This window comes from Haliaeetus leucocephalus, unplaced genomic scaffold, assembly GCF_000737465.1.
Source record: "Haliaeetus leucocephalus isolate CR32 unplaced genomic scaffold, Haliaeetus_leucocephalus-4.0 Scaffold0, whole genome shotgun sequence".
Lineage (NCBI taxonomy): Eukaryota > Metazoa > Chordata > Aves > Accipitriformes > Accipitridae > Haliaeetus > Haliaeetus leucocephalus.
Window position 1 is genome coordinate 18,786,214 of NW_010972436.1, and position 16,766 is coordinate 18,802,979.

Consider the following 16,766-nt stretch of genomic DNA (forward strand, 5'->3'; position numbering starts at 1 on the left):
TGGTGATTTTAAAATACATGGGTAGTTTATATTTTGCATTTTTTAAAAGACATTCAAGATCTCGTTCTGCAATCTTGCCAAAACTGACAAAACCGAATTACACTATGAGAATATAGGAGTTGTAGCGCATGGTAGAGGAAAGGATGCAATGGGAAGATTTGAGGAATCATTTTGTTGAAGCCTTATCATTTAGCGTTTCTCCAAAGAATAAGGAGAAACAAAAATATGATGAATGTGCTATGTATCAAGACGGGCCTGCATATAAGTATTAAGGTGGCTCATCATAAAACAAAGAAATTGTTAACCCTTCAGGTGAGCAAGGGTTGCTTGAAAGAGTTAATCTGAATTAATTAACCTGGCTGTAGACACACTTGTTCAGAAATTAATTAATCTCCTATTTGATTTAGCTTACTTACAAACTTAATTTCAAGCTCAAACTCAATCAGAGCAGAAAAGAGGTTGAAGAAAAACTTTTGCAAATATGTCATTTATATGACCACATCCTTGCTTTTGACCCAGCAGAAAAATTTGTAAGGATAATTGCAGAACTCCTGAGGAAAATTACTCAAGGATCTCCAGAGAGAAACAAATAGAAAGTTGATTTACTTCAGATCACATAATAAGGGGGCCTGAGATGAAGTCACTATGTGAAGCTGACTTCCAGATTGCATTACAAATGAGATAATAAATAAATGGAGGGATGGAAATTATTAGTGGCAGGCCTGCATTTTTTTTTTATTTCATTTATAAGTAGAGTTAATATAGTTTTAAATCTCAGAGATTAGAGAAAACTATTTTAAAATCAGCTTTTTTATAATACCTGAAGAATCCAAAGTAAACCAAGAACCATGCCTTTCAGCAAAACTAGCAGTAAAGTCGTAAAGAATTCAGTCTTCTGCTTTGGTGTCCATCACATAACCTCTGTGCTTCACAGCCTGCCCATACAGCTTTCCCATCTGCGCATTCAGCTTTTACCTTCCTTCCACCCAGAATTATGGATTATCACCACTGCCATCCAAAGTGGGAGATGACAGCCATGCTTTTCTTCTTTAGAGTTAAGGTTTCTGAGTGCATGAGAGCGTACCACATTTCTGGCTTCTTCATGTGTGCAGCAGGAGGACAGAAGATGCCCGGGAGGTACTTAGCAGCGGCTGAATAATGGCACGGCACAGCCCTTCACAGAGTGCGTGGCATGAAGTTTTCTGCACCGGTGGAGTTTGTTGGCTGCAACAACCTAGAAAACCCAGGTCTTTTCCAGTGGCACATTCATGGGATTGCAGATGTTTTCTAAAACGCTGACTTTTCATTGTCAAAATCGTGCAGGTCAACAAAATTTGGCCCCGACTTCATGAAAAGTCAGCAGAACTTTCCCCTGCATATCCGTGTATCCGCAGTTCCCAGCAAAACCAGAGGCCCATATATGGTTTAAACATCCCAAAGTCTGAAACTTACACACTTGTTTTTTGAAATGTAAGCAACAGTTTATTTCTGTTAGTAACCTCCACAGCCCTCGTATAAAAGAGTGTCGTCTTAGAGCAGATGTTCTTGCATTCAGTCGGGTATTCACTGTGTTTGTTGCCATATTTCAGAATTAATAGCACACCTGCTTGCAGCTGGAGAGAAATTAGGTGTCACACTGTTCAGGCTATGTGCTTTCCTACCTTAATACCCAGAGAGATTGTGAAAGTATTTTGAGACTGCTTCATTATAGCATCACCCACCGCAAAGATCCGTTGTTACAGGGACTCATTTACTTTCACGTTCCCAGGGGTGAGATGATTTTGCAAGGACTGATCTGTGTTGGATGAACACAGCAATTTCTATGAAATCACTTGCCCTGTATCTGCCTGAAAATAAGTCAGTGCTGTCAGCCCAGGACAATCAAAAGACAAAGCCGAACTGTAATCTGTTCTGATGATACCACATTTACCATGTCTCACCCTATTTAGTATGTCCTGATTGCATTTCCAGTAGATGTAGCTACCAAATTATCTCTACTCAGAGTATTTACAGGCCACGTATTAGGAAATGAATTCTCAGTATATCCTTCGTTTCCATGGTAGCTACAACAAAGGTCTGATTAAACTCATAAGAGACTTTCATGCTTTCAACTACTAGTTTCCTGTAAGGCAGCAATTGCCAACCTTTCCTCTGTATAATTACAGCACATACTATTGCTATACTTAGCATTGCCTTATCTACAATTTTCAGTCAAAATTCACCTTCGATAGTACCGGTGGGGTCGGGGAGCCTGTTTTCCTATCATAGTATCAGTTGCCTCCCAGTAATAACTCAGAAGCTGTTAGGATTCTTCCGTTGCACTATGTGTTGATGCAGCAATAACTGCCCTTGCTCCTGTTGCCTCCTGCCTCTCTCTGCCTGTTCTTCCAGCTGTTTTCCTTGATGTCACCTGGATACTGGCTTCCCTGAGACAGACTTACTTGTGGTTTTATTTATTTGTTAAATGTCTGACTTCAGGGCTGATCCTTTACTGCAATATAAATAAGACATAAATATGTATTATATGTACACAAATAACCTCTTATTAAAAATCCTTTGGTATTCTAAACTCATTAGTGCAGAGTATCAGCCTTCTTGATCTTAATAATCTACCATTCTGCAAGCAAGTCAGTTGTGTTTGTTGACTACCCCACAAAAAACAAGGATGCTAAACCTTCTCAGAGTCCTTGGGCCTGGTTGTATCATCATGTTACCGGGAGTTGGCTACTAAAGCAAAGGAAGAAAGATTGTTTCCAAAGGCTAAATCAAAAAAAAGACAAAAATAGGTCAGGGGAGAGGAATTACATGAGGCAAAAAGAACAAACAGATGAAAGGGATGAATTCGGATCACATTTAGGTATGTCTCCCAGCAGTTTTTTTCTTTCAGGGGTAAAGTCCCTTGAGGGGAGGGGTGGAAGTACCATTACTTCGAAACTGGAAAACCAGGCTGCAGAAGATCTGTTAGGTAATTCAGCATCTGTACAGCAAAAATTAGGCAACAGCTTGTTTCTCCGTATTTGTGTTTCTTAGACAGCTGGTGATTGGTTATCAAGGCTTTATAATTACTGGGAAACGGAAAACTTGAGCAAAAACAACAGAAGTAATACATTTTTTCTGAAACATAGATAGAAGCAGATTTCTGCTATCTTGATTCTAGCAGTGCATGATTCCTATCTACAGCAAGTCTTATTTCTTAAAAAGAAACAGGGCTGCGTGATAAATTAGATGCAAGAGAACCACTTGACATACAACTGCAAGACCTGATTTAAGTACAAAAGAAGATGCTGTTTTTCTTTTGTATGCTGAGGCATTTTATGCAGGGAGTGCAAAGAACAGTTTCATAATGTAGAAATTTTTAATGTAATGATGCTTACCATGGGAGAAGTGCCCTTTTTTGTGATCTCTGTAGAACTAACACCCAGATCTCTGATCCATGAGGAGGTATCACTTTCCTTACAGTATGTTGAATGTTCGACATGCCTATGGAGCAAATGCAGCTAATACTGAATAAGGGAAGCCGCTGAGGCATGTTAAACTCATATAGGAAAAAAATTTTAACAACCCCTCCACGTTGAGGAAGAATGCAACTGTAATTTGTTGAATAGGTTTTTGTTTTTTAAAAAAGAGCTGAACAAAAAAGAGCAAACTCATTCTCCTGCTAAAAGCTGCAAAAGTCTGTGGGAGGACTAGGAATATGTAGCATATTTCAGATGTCTCAGTTACAGTTCAGAGCTTTCAAGGACACTGTATCTGGCCCACGTAAGGAATGGGGCATCCCTGTTTGTGGGGTGTAAGGGGAAGGACGAGTCAGGATTATGCTCCATGCCAAATGAGGATGCACACTTCAGAAGTGCTCTTCTAGCAGCTGTAGAGAAACATGAGATACTGCAGCATGGCTCCCGATGTGGACCAGGAAATGGCTGGCCTTGTTCATCACACAACAGTTGCTTTCTTGCTTCAGGAAAGGAAAGCTGATTGCTTGTGGCGCTCATCTGAGCCTACAAGGATCACACATACTGCCTTCCCAGGAAACTCGCCACTTTTTGTAAATACACACACATTTGTGCAAGGAGGAGAGAAAGTATGTTCTACAGAAAAGACTTTAGTAAACGTTCAGAAGAGGCTTTTCCTATCCCAGAGCCAATACAAACCAGACTAAGACTCCTGGCCAGGCTCTCTGTCTGTGTGCCAACCCAACTACTGACTAAAAAAAAAATTGCCTTATCACCTCTCAACAAAAATTACATTCCATGTCATCAAAAATGTAGGGAATAAATGGTTAAAGAACGCTGTGAAAAAGGGGTAAACAGTATGAGCAATCTGTAATTAACAGTGTTTGCTTCTGCATTTCAGGGCATCGTTATTTAACCTTTGAACACTGCTGTTGTGTTGCAACGCAGTTGATACAGTTACGTCCCTAACATCATGTTTCATGCAGTTCTCCGTGTTGAGAATAGGTTGCTCTGTCCCATGTCAACATGTGTTTAAAATGAACAGTCTCTGAGCACAGGCTTCTCCCTCTGGCACGGCTCTGTGCCAACCACCGACTCTCGAGTCTTCTGCTGGTTTGTTATGCCAGTGGGGTCCCATCGGAGCAGCGTGTCAGTGCAGGTACGATGCCACTTTGCTCCACAGAATCAGAGGTGGGCTTGCTCCCTTCTCCAGGGGCAGTCAAATGCACTGGTGTGTTGAACATGCAGCCGTTAGATCACACTAAGAGATGAAGCTGGGGAAGACCATGGAGAACACTGTGTCCATATCAAGCTGGTGCTGTGTAATAATGTATGTTAGTGGGTTGGTTTTTCTCCTAAGCCTTTTCAGTTGAACAAGGAGCACAATATTGTGCCAAGTTGCAGGATAAACCAGATGAAAAGAGTGACTACGCTAAGCAGAGCACCTCCTGGGAAAGCTGGGTAATTTGTCCTACTGATGGAATGAGGAGTTTACCTCTATTTGCAATAGATAAGAGTTTCTGATTACAGAGAGCAGTGGCCAAAGCCATGGGTGATCCATCACTCCGGGAGTCTGAGCTTATGAACCCTCATTCTCTATGCCAGTTTTAATTTCTCTGCCCTTTGTTTTGAGGCCTCATCTCTTGTTTAATAGATAGTTAGCTCTTTGAAGGGAAACTTTCTCTCTACCACGTGCTTGTTTTTACAGTTCTACTTCCTTTGTATTTCACTTACTGACTTTGCTCCCAGAAGTATGCTTGCCCTCTCTATCTTGTCATAGAAAGTAAAGGGAGAGAATAAACAAATAAAAATTCTTGAATGCAACAGAGAAAAGAGACTGGGGACAGAGCTGTTTTGTCTGAAGTTTGATAAGTATTATCAGGCAGCCTATAAGAAATATGTGTCAGATTGAATACTGAACACCAGGTTGATTGCAAAGCACAAGTTAAGCAAGTAACTTTCCCAAGCGTGTTGCTTTACTCTTACCCATTTATTGATACCTTGAGTACAAACTCACAAATTGGATTCAACATATGGTTGGCCAACCTAGAACAGCGGAGGACAATAGCAGATAAGGAGCTGCGCATTGGTTCCTACTACTGTAGATAGAGTTGGTGATATTTTACTCTGTGCTCTAGATTTTCCATTGAGACTTCCTTGTAGCAAAGCCAGGTGGGAAGAGTATAAAGGTTTTGCTACCTATAGGAGTGCTTTGAACGGTCAGGACCTGGAGTCATTTTATCAGCTGTAACAGTATAGTTAGAATGTCACAGACTTCTACATGAAAGAATATTTTGCCTAAAAGCATTTTCTTTCCACTTAGACCCGGGACTTTTTCAGAAGGCTTGAGTGCAACTACATCAAGGTATATCTGCATTGAAACTCTATCAGAAGTTTATAGTAGGTGAGAAATTGTAGCATGCCACACTATAAGGAAAGAGAGGAGAGGTGGGGGTTTTGTTGATTTTTTAAATTTTTTTTTTAATGAAAGCTCCTAACTGTGTGGCATTTCTGGACAAAATCTTCATACTTGGAACAATTTTTTTCAGGAAAATTTAACAAGAAATCTGTGTTTTAAAGCAATGCTCAGTCACAATGTGATGAATTCAGTTAGCCTGAGTGTGCCAGAGTAGATTGAGAAGACAGTTCAGACACTTTTATCAGACCTGCAGTACAAGAGGCATCACCCTGACAGAGACAGTTTGAAATTCTAATGTGATGTTCTCTGCTGATGCTCTGTATGATACGTGGAGAACACAAACTGCTTTGTGTTGATGGGATTTGGGGGGGATAAGCAGTTTCCTGTCCTGAGGGAACTTGGATATGTCTTCTTACCCTCATCATACTATGTCCCAGTGTGTATCACAAATGTGGTTTCCTTCCTTCAGTGAACAAGGAGTTTCCAATAACTATCATATGAATTCCTATTACAAGTCTCCCTGTAGTTTTCTAGTAGCTGCTAGGGACAGATTGTGGGCAAGCAGTGTGAGAGAATGGGTCACATACAATATGACGGACACCATAGCCCATCTTTCACCAAGGTAAAGAGCTACCACACTGTTGCTCAAATTGATAAGAAGCAAATCAGCAGGGTCACCCTTTGGTGAGGAGTGTACGTTTCAGTTTAGGTTTAAATCCATGCTTCATGAAACTATGAAAAGAGATGATTAGTTATATTTTGGTCAACATTCGTTGTGACACATCAGCAGACTTGGCTTGTAGATCACAAAAGCAAAACTAGAACCTAGAGAAAAGCAAAGCATGTGTATGGAAAGTGCATACTTAAGCTGATACTTAGGGGGAACAAACCTACTTACTGTTTCTCTCTTGCTGTGGTTACAGGATGGGGGCTATAACCCATGAGTTGTTCTTAAGTGTAATTCTTAAGTATCAGTCTGGCTTTCCCTCACCTTTCTGATTTCTCAGTACTTTGGGACTTAGTCTCTAGGTATGAATGGCTTGAATGCTGTTCATTAGCTTAACAAGTCCAACTCTGTACAAGGCTGTCAAAATAGGTTGAAGAGCATCTTCAGAACTCATCAATAGGCTTTCATTCAAAAAGACCATACAAACTATATAGGCTGTTATTCATTCTTTACCTAATCCTTAGTCTTTTTTTATATGCTTAGGGACACTTCGTTTAGCCAAGATTTTATTCCTGGGAGAGAACGTTGTGAAAAGATTTATCACCCAAGCTTGACTGTTTCTGCTGCCTTTTCTTCCTCTCCCGCTAAAAGCCTGTAAGCTCTTGCTGATAGTCCCTGGACCATCTCTGGACTGTCTGTCCTCAGCTTTTTCTAGGCAAGTGTCCTGTTTTTCTTGGTAGCCTCTATATTCTGAGTAATGCCTTCAGAATAGCTGACCTTGCAGGCTTGGCTGGGAGCAGGTGTGCATGTTCCTTCTCCCCAGTCAGCTTCCTGCTTGTTTATTGAGAGTTTCTTATCTTTTCCATTGTTTCTGCTTTCCTGTGTGCTTTTGGAGTTGGGGTTTTTTTTAGTAATCTGTAGTTTGGTTTATTCCACAGTAACTCATTACAAATAAACATATCAGGCATGTGCTTTATTAAGAAAAGAATTCAATTTCTGGACTCCCGTGGACTCATTTGAAAATCAAAACCCTGCAGAGTGTTTTTTTTTAATTAAGCTGATGAGTTTACCTTCTTACATCAAAAAAGCATCAAAAAAGAAATCAAAGAATTCGCAAGTTATGATTCAGTGTCCGGCTGTCACTAAGCATTTTAATAATGATTTTCTGTCAGCTCTCCTCCTTTAAAAAACTTTTGAAGAATTTGAGTTACACCTCATCTCCCTCCTAATAGTACAGTAAAAACCAATCCTAAATACAACAATAGACAATTAATTCTTCCTGTCTTGATCAGCAAAATTTGTTCTCTTCCAAAAATTTCTGTAGAGATTGGGGTTTTTTTTCTAAAGGGAAAGCTCATTTTTTACTGCTTGATATCTAATTGCTGGCCTTTGAAAGAACACCAAGAATGTTCCCTGTTTGTTGGATAAGAAACACAAATCATTAGTGAGCATGTTCAGTCCTGTATATGTTATTGGCATTGGTGTGGAGTGAGCAGGTAGGAATTTATCTTGGGGACATGCTGTTAGGTAAAAACTTCCATTGTTTATTTTCTTAGCCTGATACTTTTCACATAAACTTTTCATCAGGTTTTAATTATAAGAAAGACCTTAAACCTTCTACTTTAAAATAATGACTTGACAGGAGAGAAATTGTTTTCTGGTTTGATGTTAGCATTGCAATCTTCCTCAGTTTTGGAGCCTCATGGCTTTTTTATCTTTTGAGTATGCTTTTCCAGCTTTGCTCTTTGCTTTTCTTGCTTTGCTTTCGCTGACATGCTCGTCCTCTTCGTGATTTAAAACAAAAGCAAAAAACAACTCACAGAAGCAGCTGATAACATTCTTTTTCTTAGACTTACTCTTCCCTGCAGTCTTTCCACTGAGAGGTGCTTAAACCTTGGCAAGAAGATAGGGAACACTATTATTAAAAATGAGACATAGTGGCTTATCAGCAAAGTGTATCATCTAACGCTTCTAGTCATCCTTCCCAGTTATTACTTAAAACAAGTTACTTACACTGATGTGATCCAACCAGCAGCTCTTCAAATAAAGTTATATATACTCTTGCCTTTCCTGTGGCTTTTCTTGGGGAACATTGCCTGTTCAGAGCTGCCACCACATCGACACAGGAGTAGGAAACAGGCTGTGCGCTGCAAACCACCCTACAAGGGTGGTCTTCAAACAGATTCAGCAGCAGCAGAAGTGGGATCACTCTGGATTAAACCTGCTTCACTATTCTCCTACTTCACAAATGGGAACAGCTAAATAGTGCACACAACTTGCTGCGTTTTCTACAGCTGACTAAGGACAACTGGTTAAAAGGCAACATCTAATGTGCTTCCAGTTGTGTGCCAGGTGGTCAGTGTGTGACAGCTTCTTTAACCATAAGTGACTTTTGTTGGCTGCCGTGTGTTTTGCATACTGTCTCCTCGTGTACAACTTGTCCTGAAACCATAGAAATATGCAGACAAACAGTGCAAGGCAGTAAACTAAAGGCAGACTTATTTCAATGTACAGTTATGGTAGTTATTAAAAGATTTGCAGAAACAGAGTAATTAATCAAAACATGTTGTTAGTGTCTTTTAGACATGATAAATGGCCTTTTTCAGACTTGGGAAGGCAGACAGCTATATAGACATATGAAAGATAGAGAAGCTCTTTACTAGGGATGTCCCCATGGAGAAGGGATCTGTTGGATGCTTTGGAATGGGCTGGTGTGAGCTGTGTGTAGCACAAGCCTGCAAAGCACAAGGCCTTCTCCTTTTTCTTCTCATTCCACCTCAGGCCAACCCTACGTAATACTTACTTTTCTGTGAATAAAGCCAAGTGAAGGAAGCAGGAGAAGGATTTGGGAATGGGGGACCTGCTGCCATTTTTGTTATGACATTTTGCATACCTCTTACCTTTCAAATAAACGTTCCTGTTCGCTTAGTCTGTGTGACTTTTGTGTAAATTGGAAACCTCATTCATTTAAAAAACAGGCAATGTTAATACACCATGCTTTCATTGAATATAGTAATGGTTGCTGAAGTAATAGCTCTTGATGAAACAGAGGTCTGCTCTGGGGAAGCGGAGTTCCTACTCTTCAAATACTGCAACACTGTTCTGGGAATATCATACAGCTCAAAGAGCTTGTTTGTTGGTATGGCACTTCACTATAGCTGCTTTTTCTACAGTGAGGAGAACTTACGCAGTCCCTCTGAGATCCTGTGAATTCCTTGCCTTTCATCATTCGATATGCGTTGTCAGCCTCGCTGGCATACAAACGAACCTGCGCGCAGGTGCACTGAATGCACAAACAAACAGCTCGTTTCTGTCTGAAACACTAGCTTGAAATCTCTCTTTCCTTCCAGATGTCCACACAGAAGCAGTCCAGGCAGCCCTTGCTAAACATAAAGAAAGGAAAATGGCTGTCCCCATGCCCTCCAAACGACGTTCATTGGTGGTCCAAACATCAATGGATGCCTACACACCTCCAGGTGAGCATCTCTGTGTATTTTATAAGAATTTTAAAAATGGTTCTTTGTGCTGCTAGGAACTAATAATCTGCCTGCATAGATAGTAACGGAAATGTCATTTGAAGCACGCTGGGCAGAAAACATTGAGATATGTTTGAAGAGGAGAAGGTGAACTGAATGGTTGGAAAGTCAACTGGGGCAGTTCGCATGATTGCTTTGCCCTTGGTGGTACCTCAACTTGCATTGGTCCTTTTGGTTTAATGAGGACCTAACTATGGCCAGCTTGTCATATTTTCTGTGACTCAAAGTTCCTTTCAAGTTTCTAGTTTATTCCCTAACACTGTAATGGAACATTGTCTTTACAATTAGTCATGCCATCCGTTTTCAAATGTATCTGCTCTTTTACCTACTAGACTGTGAAAATACCCTACATCTCATGCATTCTCATACTCGCTGGATCCAGCTGGGACTCCATCTCTCACTGAAGGGTGGGCTCTTTCTACAATTGGAAAAGTTTTTCACAGACTTTGTGGAGTGAGCTTGGGAAAGTATTTTGGGTATTCTGTACTCTTAATACATGATTGGAGATCTTCAGAAGATTCTCAAGCTGTATTGTAAAGAAAGACTCTTTTATTACCCTTATTTTTGTACAATAATACACAAGCCGTGGCCTTAGAGCAGGAAAGTTCACTTGGTGCGCAGTTAGCAATTGACTTCATTTCAGGGCTTTCAGTATTACAGACTTTTCTTATTCTGTTTGCCTACCTTCATGAGTTTTTCTTATTGGCAGTTTTCTTTAGATTTCTAATATGAACATGCCTTATTTCTATTAAGAAAACTCAAAAGCACTGCAAGTTAACAGGCTGTTTTTAATTACCAGATACTTCTTCTGGTTCAGAAGATGAAGGCTCCGTACAGGGCGACTCCCAGGGAACTCCCACCTCAAGTCAGGGGAGTATAAACATGGAACATTGGATCAGTCAAGCGATCCACGGCTCTACCACATCAACCACTTCCTCCTCCTCAACACAAAGTGGAGGTAGTGGTGCTGCACACAGACTAGCTGATGTTATGGCTCAAACGCATATAGGTTAGTATACAGACACTTTGAGTATGTTCAGTTTAACATGAATTTTGTCTCTCACATTGAGCTGATGCTGCTGTATGAAGTCTTATAAAAGTCTCTCCTGTGCTTTTCTTCTTTTCTTTTTTCTATTTACAGGTATTATATGGAGGGATAGTCCTATGTTCTTATTTTGTGAGAAAATAAAAAAAAAAGTAACAATTTAGATTTGGGGGTAACCTTATGTTGTGGCAGGCAGGGTCTAGCTGTTGGCTCCCAGTGTCTTAAAATGTGCAGTTGCATGACTTCCATTACTTAATGCTAAAGAAGATCTCTGTGGAATCCATCAGTAAGGAAAATCAGTGCATGCAGCATTAGGGATTGCTTGCACAGGAGTTTCCCCTAGTGCTGCACCACTTTAATTACATAGTTTGAGTGATTTTTGATAATCCTGTTAAGAGTAAGTCCACTTAAACATATTTTTTTCCGCCCTTAATTGAATCTACAATACTTGGGCTGGGATATCTAGCTATTATAATCCTTGGGGAAAATTTCCTGTATACCTTCGGAGAAGAGGTCTGTTGTTGTTGTTATTCGTAGTAGCTTGTTTATATCCTTTGGAAAGATCCTAGGAAGTCAAAGCTTTCTTTCCATTAGGGCTGAGCTTCGCAGACATTAATTATTTCTGAATATTGTGCCATTGACATTAGTCTTCATTAAAATAAGGCAGCTATTCAATTAGGCATGTGGAAAGCAAGGCTTGTTTTGCCTTCATTCTCCAGTAACTGCTGTTTATCATATGAGGCATCTGCTTTGGGTGCATTCAGAACATGGTTTAGTGGGCATGGTTGATAGTTGGACTTGATGATCTTGAAAGTCTTTTCCAACCTAAATGATTCTATGATTCTTGCTGGGGCTGTGTATTTTGGGTTGTCTCACTGAAAATCTGTTGGAATCTATATTGGGACAGATAAAGCAACCTTGCTACTGTTCTACTACACATATGAAATGCAGTTTTGCGTGACTGTTCCTCAACTGATCATTCCTTTTTAAGTATACGTAATGAGATACACGAAAGTATCTATCTTATCTTAAATGTTCCTGACTTTATGTGCTGGAACAGTGGTCTGTATCCCTTTTTTTGTTTTGAGTGTAGCTCGATGTAACACCTGTATTTTCAGATAAGTAATCCTCTCATCATGGTCTGGAATTGCTGAATTGCAGTCAGGGGAAGAATTTCTATTGTATTTTTAAATTCATGCTAAATGAATAGCTTAGAACCTTGTTTTAGAAATACATACACTTCTGAACACATTAATCATTGCATTTGGTTATTTTCTGTGACTTCATCTTGAAATGCTAGAGGAAATTATAGCACAGAGAATTAAATTTATCCAAACTCTGAAAGGTTGCATTACTCACACACCAAGTCTTAATGTATCTTTAAATATAGCTTCTTTATAATGTGACATTTCAGTAATTTTAAATCTGGCACAGTGAGTCTTCTTTTATAATCACTGAGTTTGTGGTAAATAATACAGCATTTATAGAGCTAAATTAAGATGGCAGTATTCTGCAGAAGAGGAAAAATAATACTTCTTTTACTTGTTTTATTTTGCCTTGTTGTTGTTGACTGGAAGGATCTCTCCTTTGAAGGAAACAGTTAAGCTTACCTCGGTTGTATACATATTTCTATCCATTCTGACAATAAGATAACCTTAAATTGCATCTGTAGTTGGACAGTATTTTTGATGTAGTAATGCAAAGGTCATTTGGATACAAAATAGGAGTGATACTTGCTTACAGATTGAGACTGTGATCTTAAGGTTGCCATCAGTCGTTGTTGCTAAAATCACTGGAAATGTAAGAAGCTACACAGAAGATGACTATAAGATGTATTTCTTCATGGATGAGCTGCTTTCTGTAAGAATTTGAAATTAAATGGCTCTTTTTTCTTTTCAATCTGAGGAGATGGGTTTTGCACTTAAATCTATTCTAAGATCTAACAGATTTAAAGCATTCCCACAGATAGCCTTGCTCTTTCAGAACAGAGATGAATAATCCTCTTTGGTAGGAGAGAAGGTGACAGAGAAGAATAATCCTGTTCTCTGAAGCTCCTCATCTACTGGAGACAATTTGTTCTTGATCACAAAGAGCATGTATTCCCATGGCTTGATGTTTTTTTGGTCCAGGGAGTTGTTCTCCAGAGACAGATCAGTCTGCAGGAGAGGAATCATCTGTAAATATGTAAGGACATACTGCCATACTCTGAAGATGCCAGTTCTGATAAATACAAATTTAAGGGTCAATGGGAAAGACCTTTAATGATAACCAAAAAAAGCCCTCCATTCTGATATCCACTAGAATTTGGCCTCCAGAGTGCATCACAGAATCAAAGGGAGATTTTTCCAGTTTAAGTACTGTAATGCAGTCCTGAGAAGGGATTTGATAAAAAGCTTTGGCTATAATATAATCAGAGTTCAGCTTTGTGGATCATTTAGATAATTTGCATAAGCTATTATATGCTTTTAATGTTATACTGCTCATTTAATTTGGCTGCTGCTGCTGCTCTATTATGGCCAAAGTTCTAGTTTAGGATAGATATCCTTTAAATATTTATTCTCAGCTTTTAAGACACTGAGGGGTGTGTACTAAGCTACATGGAGAATCTCTAGTTTGGCATGGGTATCACAATTGTGTTGAGTAATTCTTGAATAGAGGTCAAACCAGTGAAATCTGTAAAAAATAACTAATGTTGTGACCCATCTTTGAGTCAGTACTGTATATACTTCTAAGGTCTTTAAGCTTTCGTTTTTCTGTATTGTATTTTTTTAATCTATATGTATATAAAAATCAGGAAAAGAAAGCACATCCAAAAGCTCAGAAAGTTCATCTAATGAAAATCACACAGTGCTTACCTATGATTGTAAATTTTTTATATAAAGAGTTAAACTTCTCACTACAAAATTTTGATCCTGTAGGTACATTTAATGTTTCTTTTATTATCTTCAAATATGTTTCTGTTTGAAAATCAAAGGCCTCTATCCAAATTAAAAGCTACATAGATTTCTAATAAAATAAATATAAAAGCATGTGCCATAAGGCATGACTGATAGTTCTCGGACAACCTGAAAATTCTTATGTGTTCTGAGGGTGAATATTAACTTATAATACAGGAGACTATTTTAAAATACTCTCTGTCACCTGGACATCAGTACGGGAGAAGCCCAGCTGATGAACAAAGCTACAACTCTGACTCTGGATTTCCCTTCCCTGACAACCAGAAGGGCCAGCTTGTTTGGAAGAAAAAGCTACATTTTCTTCAAGTATAGTATTGCAGGGATGCTTTTTGAGTTCCTGGAGACTTTTCAAATACGTGGTGCTTATGTGTGCTTCCAAACTCCCACTGGAAAGTATTCCTCCACCTCTTTGCTTCTTCTCAGACATGGGGCTCTGTCAATGCACTCACTCTGTCCCTACATGAATGTGCTCTGCATTGTTGGTTCTTTCTGGTTTTCATGAAATGGAGTAAATTATATCGCTCTAGTGGCAGAAATGAAGAGAGCCTTAACTGGAAACAGCTGTTCTGTCTGTGATCTTCTAGTGCAAGAATATTGGAAGAGATGAGAAGAGGAGGTGACGCAAATATGTATGTTTGATGGAGGAAATGCTTTGAAGTCATGCAGCTGTCACAGTTTCTACTTTTTAGTCAACAGATGTGTCAGGATCATTATTCTTAACTAAACCTCAAATAGTGCTTCAAGTTACCTGATGTAAGACCAAGCAGCTCTATACAGATTGTGTCCATAGTCTAAGCCTGGATTGACTGTTCTATGCAAAAAAGGGTACATTTCACATAACATAACAATTATCTTTTTCTTTAGAAGTCGTTCAGACCAAATTTTTGTCTGTATGGCTTTCATTTCTCCAACCTGGACTCTGAGAAGGGAACCGACCAAGGATTTGTAAATCTAATGGATGAAACTTACAGTTGTAGATATTGCCATAAGACATCTGTTAAGCAGATACTATAAAGGAACACAGCAAGACAAACCTTAATGTTCCTCTTCTGCTGGATAAGAGTTCTTCTTAATAGAAATGCAAATAACAGATGGGCAGCCAAAGTACTAAACCCCCACTCTCTGGCCAGCCAGTGGTGGCCACCTTGGGAAGAGAGGTTTTTTTAGGTAATTTCAAGTGCCAGTGCTGCTGTTCAAAAGGAAACCCCTTTACAAAAGAGCAGGAAGCTTCTTTCTCATGTTATTTCACCCTACTTGGCACCATGTGTTACAAAGAAGTATTTGGTTTCGGGTGTATAGATCTGAAGTGAGAACGTCTCTGCTCTGTGGTGCTTCGGATCACCTATCTTCTCTCTCATGCATTAAAAAAAATAATTCGGCTCAGTGCTAAAACCTGAAAGGAGATACTTTAACTCCAATTCAATTTGCCTTGTAAAGTCTGAAAGATGGAAATACTTCACTGGAAATATGAAAACAATTATAGATAACTCTAAAAATACTTTCTCATGTTGCTAATAGCTGACTAAGTACAATTATTTTCTTAGTCATGATCTCCTCCTAGTTGCACAGCACAACTGCATTATAAGTAACAGATAAAAAGATAAACATCAGCATTTTTTAATTGACTTAGTTATTGGGTAATTCAATCATGATCTATAAAAAGCTCTTGCCACTTGGCAAGAAAGGGCAAAAATTGTGCTGAGTCTAAAGTAGTTGATAATGACAAGACATCTAAAATGAAGACGTTATTCAAATGAATTACCAGCATAAGCTTCATTGTCCAAGCTATTATATTTCATTTGGTCACTTATAGCACAATATAAGGTGTTTGTTTCAGTAAAATTATAACAAAGGATGTGATCAGAATCAAAAGGCTCAACTGGACATGTGTAGGATGCAAGATGTTTTTCAGTTGCATGATAAAAGCCATCTTGTGTTTTCCCCAACCAAATACTGTGGTTGGGTGATAAGGTTGAGTCCTTATGATGTTCATGAATATAAACATTAAATAACAACTACAGCCATTAATATCATGTCTTAATTTTTCATTATGATTGTCCATCAAATGCTACTTTCATATAAGAAGTATGCAAAATAGGCATCTAATATAGCATCCTGTTACTGTACGTGTAGCCTTAAAAATTAATTATCTGTGTTGATGGTGCATGAATTTGGGATTGAACGCACAAGAATTACAATGATCCAAAGTTCAAGACTCATGAAAATGCTTTATAATTACATTTGAGGTGAAATTTACTGCAGAAGTTGGTGTTGTAGCAGAGTCATGGCACCATAATGCTTCTAGGAAATATTTAAAAAAAAGCACATCTTGAAAATAGTATTGGAACGAGATTAAGTTTTTCCAGAATTTTTGCATTTTTAAAGACTCTTACGCTATTGTGAAATGGAGTGCATTCCTCTTCAATTCAGTGGCAGTAGAATGAAGACCTGCCTTCTTTTGTATCTCAGAGGCTACTGGGGATCATATATGTCAATCGAGAGAGAAGTTGTTACTTGCTCATGGTATTTATCTCCATCTACTCTAATGCTGATAAAAACCTGGAAAAAAATTATGAGACAACACATAAAAATAGTACAAATACGTAGGTAATACAGACTCAGACTTGAAAACATGGGAAAACAAACTGTAGTGGCATGCTGAGTTATCAGGCTATGAAAGAGAAAGATTA

The 16,766-nt window shown here is 38.8% G+C and overlaps 1 protein-coding gene across 2 annotated transcripts in view; it reads left to right on the top strand.

The window, feature by feature from the left end:
• Positions 1-16,766, top strand: part of DIP2C (DIP2 disco-interacting protein 2 homolog C (Drosophila)) — a 154,847-nt gene that overhangs the window by 19,874 nt on the left and 118,207 nt on the right. For both annotated transcript variants that reach the window (XM_010585631.1, XM_010585639.1), the window contains 2 exons: positions 9,889-10,014; positions 10,874-11,083. In XM_010585631.1, coding sequence (XP_010583933.1) covers positions 9,889-10,014; positions 10,874-11,083 — 336 coding nt within the window. The remainder of the gene's footprint in view (positions 1-9,888; positions 10,015-10,873; positions 11,084-16,766) is intronic.